A 2441-nucleotide genomic window follows, 5' to 3' on the forward strand; every position below is an offset into this window, starting at 1 on the left:
CATCAAGGAAGAGAGCGGACTGAGGCCGCCAAGGAGGAAGTCGAGAAGTTGTTGAGAGCCGGATTTATTAAAGAATGCAAATACTCTGAGTGGCTATCCAACGTTGTCCTGGTGAAAAAACCGAATGGCAAGTGGAGGATGTGCGTCGACTTCACGGACCTGAATAAGGCGTGCCCTAAAGACGATTACCCACTTCCAAAGATAGATCATCTGGTAGATTCTACAGCAGGCCATGCGTTATTAAGCTTCATGGATGCCAATGCCGGCTATCATTAGATTCCGTTGGCAATGGAAGACCAACCTCACACGGCCTTCATTACCAGCATGGGAGTCTATTGCTACAAGGTTATGCCCTTCGGATTAAAAAACGCGGGGGCAACTTATCAAAGGATGGTCAACAAGGTCTTCCAATCTCAGATTGGACGGAATTAGAAGTATATGTAGACGACATGATCACAAAAAGCAAACAAGAAAGTCAGCACGCCGCAGACTTACGAGAGACGTTCCTTACCCTTCGAAAGCACCAAATGAAACTCAATCCTGACAAGTGTGTGTTTGGAGTTACCGGAGGGAAGTGCCTTGGCTTTCTGGTAGACGAGCGAGGCATTGAAGCAAATCCTGATAAGATCCGGGCTATACAGAACATGAGATCCCCCACCTCAGTAAAAGAAGTACAAAAGCTCACGGGGTGCGTCGCTGCTCTTGGAAGATTCCTTTCCAAGTCCGCGGATAAATGTTCACCCTTCTTTAAAACAATAAAACAACAGAAGTTCGAGTGGACAGCAGAAGCAGAAGAGTCCTTCCGCCAACTTAAAGAGCACCTGTCCACCTTGCCAAAAATAGTTTCGCCCATCAAAGGGGAGAAGCTAGTCCTATATGTCTCTGTCTCCGAATACTCGTTATCCGGAGTACTGGTTGCGGAAAGGGAAAAGAAACAGCTTCCTATATACTATGTAAGTCATGCATTCCGTGGCTCGGAGGGAAACTACGGTGAAGTCGAAAAAGTCATATTCGCAATCATCATGGCTAGCAGGAAATTGAAGCCCTACTTTCAATCCCACCAGATCATCGTCCGGACTGATCAACCTTTGAAAAAGATTCTGGAAGGGAAAAACAAGTCAAGCCGCGTCACAGATTGGGCAAACCAGCTGGCGGATTTCGGCATCGAATATGAGCCTCGAACGGCAATCAAAGCCCAAGCTCTGGCTGACTTCATTGCTGAAAGCACTCTCCCCTATCATCCTGAACCCAATCAGGAATGGAAGCTGTATGTAGATGGGTCCTCTACCCAATCAGCAAGTGGGGCTGGACTCCTCATCGTGTCTTCCGCCGGGGTCCGTATGGAAAGGGCGGTCAGGTTCGAGTTCGCAGCATCCAACAACGAGGCCGAATATGAAGCATTATTGATGGGACTGAGAATTTGCTACGAAACGGGAGCCAAAAAATTGTCCGCCTTCTCTGACTCCCAATTGATTGTTGGACAAGTGAACGGGGAATTCGAAGCTAAAGATGACAATATGAAAATGTACCTGCAGCAAGTAAAGAAATTTGTTCAAAAATTCGACAAGTTCACGTTGGAACACATTTCAAGATCCCAGAACGCCCAGGCTGATTCCCTGGCAAAGCTTGCCAGCTCAGCAGAAACATCCGCGGCTCGAGACATAATCTGGGAAGTGCTTCCTAACCCCAGCATCAACTTCATGGTCGATACCATCGACAGATCAGAAACATGGATGGAGCCATACATCGAATATTTGCGGAATCAGACGCTTCCCCAAGATGAAAGTCAGGCCAAAGTGCTCCGGAAGAAAGCCAGATGGTTCGAACTCCACGAAGGAACGCTCTACAAGAAGTCATATACACACCCCCTCCTGAAATGCGTATCCCCTGAAGAAGGAAACTATATCCTCCGCGAAATACACGAAGGTGGATGCGGTATACACCAAGGAGTACGAACTGTCATTGGGAAAGTTCTTAGAAGTGGATATTATTGGCCCTCACTCCGAGAAGACACGGAGTATTTGATCAAAAGATGTCATGAATGTCAGTACCACTCAAAGATAGGAAGGAAGCCATCTAATTACTTGACCGCCATGCAAGCCGTCCTGCCTTTCGACAAGTGGGGCATGGACCTCCTTGGCCCCTTCCCTCCGGCAAAAGGGCAACGCAAATTCATCATTGTGGCAATTGATTATTTCACAAAATATGTAGAAGCGGAAGCCCTTAGCTCAATCACGGACAAACAAGTCTGTCAGTTTATATGGAGGAATATCATCACAAGGTACGGCATCCCCCGGGTGATCATAACAGATAATGGAAGGCAGTTCGTCAGCAAGAACACCATCGAGTACTGCAACAAGTTTAACATCCAAATCAGATTCAGTTCAGTGTCCAGGCCGCAAACTAATGGTCAAGTAGAGTCCGCGAACAAAGAGATCCTG

General features: G+C 47.2%; 1 protein-coding gene across 1 annotated transcript; it reads left to right on the forward strand.

The window, feature by feature from the left end:
- The first annotated feature begins 449 nt into the window (after positions 1-449).
- LOC130818694 (uncharacterized) lies at positions 450-2025 on the forward strand. Its single transcript, XM_057684853.1, has 4 exons — positions 450-735; positions 784-990; positions 1135-1796; positions 1927-2025. Exons 1-4 carry the CDS (start codon positions 450-452, stop codon positions 2023-2025), a joined length of 1254 nt encoding a protein of 417 aa, XP_057540836.1.
- Positions 2026-2441: the final 416 nt, after the last annotated feature.

The sequence above is a fragment of the Amaranthus tricolor genome, chromosome 7, assembly GCF_026212465.1.
Source record: "Amaranthus tricolor cultivar Red isolate AtriRed21 chromosome 7, ASM2621246v1, whole genome shotgun sequence".
Classification (NCBI taxonomy): Eukaryota; Viridiplantae; Streptophyta; class Magnoliopsida; order Caryophyllales; family Amaranthaceae; genus Amaranthus; species Amaranthus tricolor.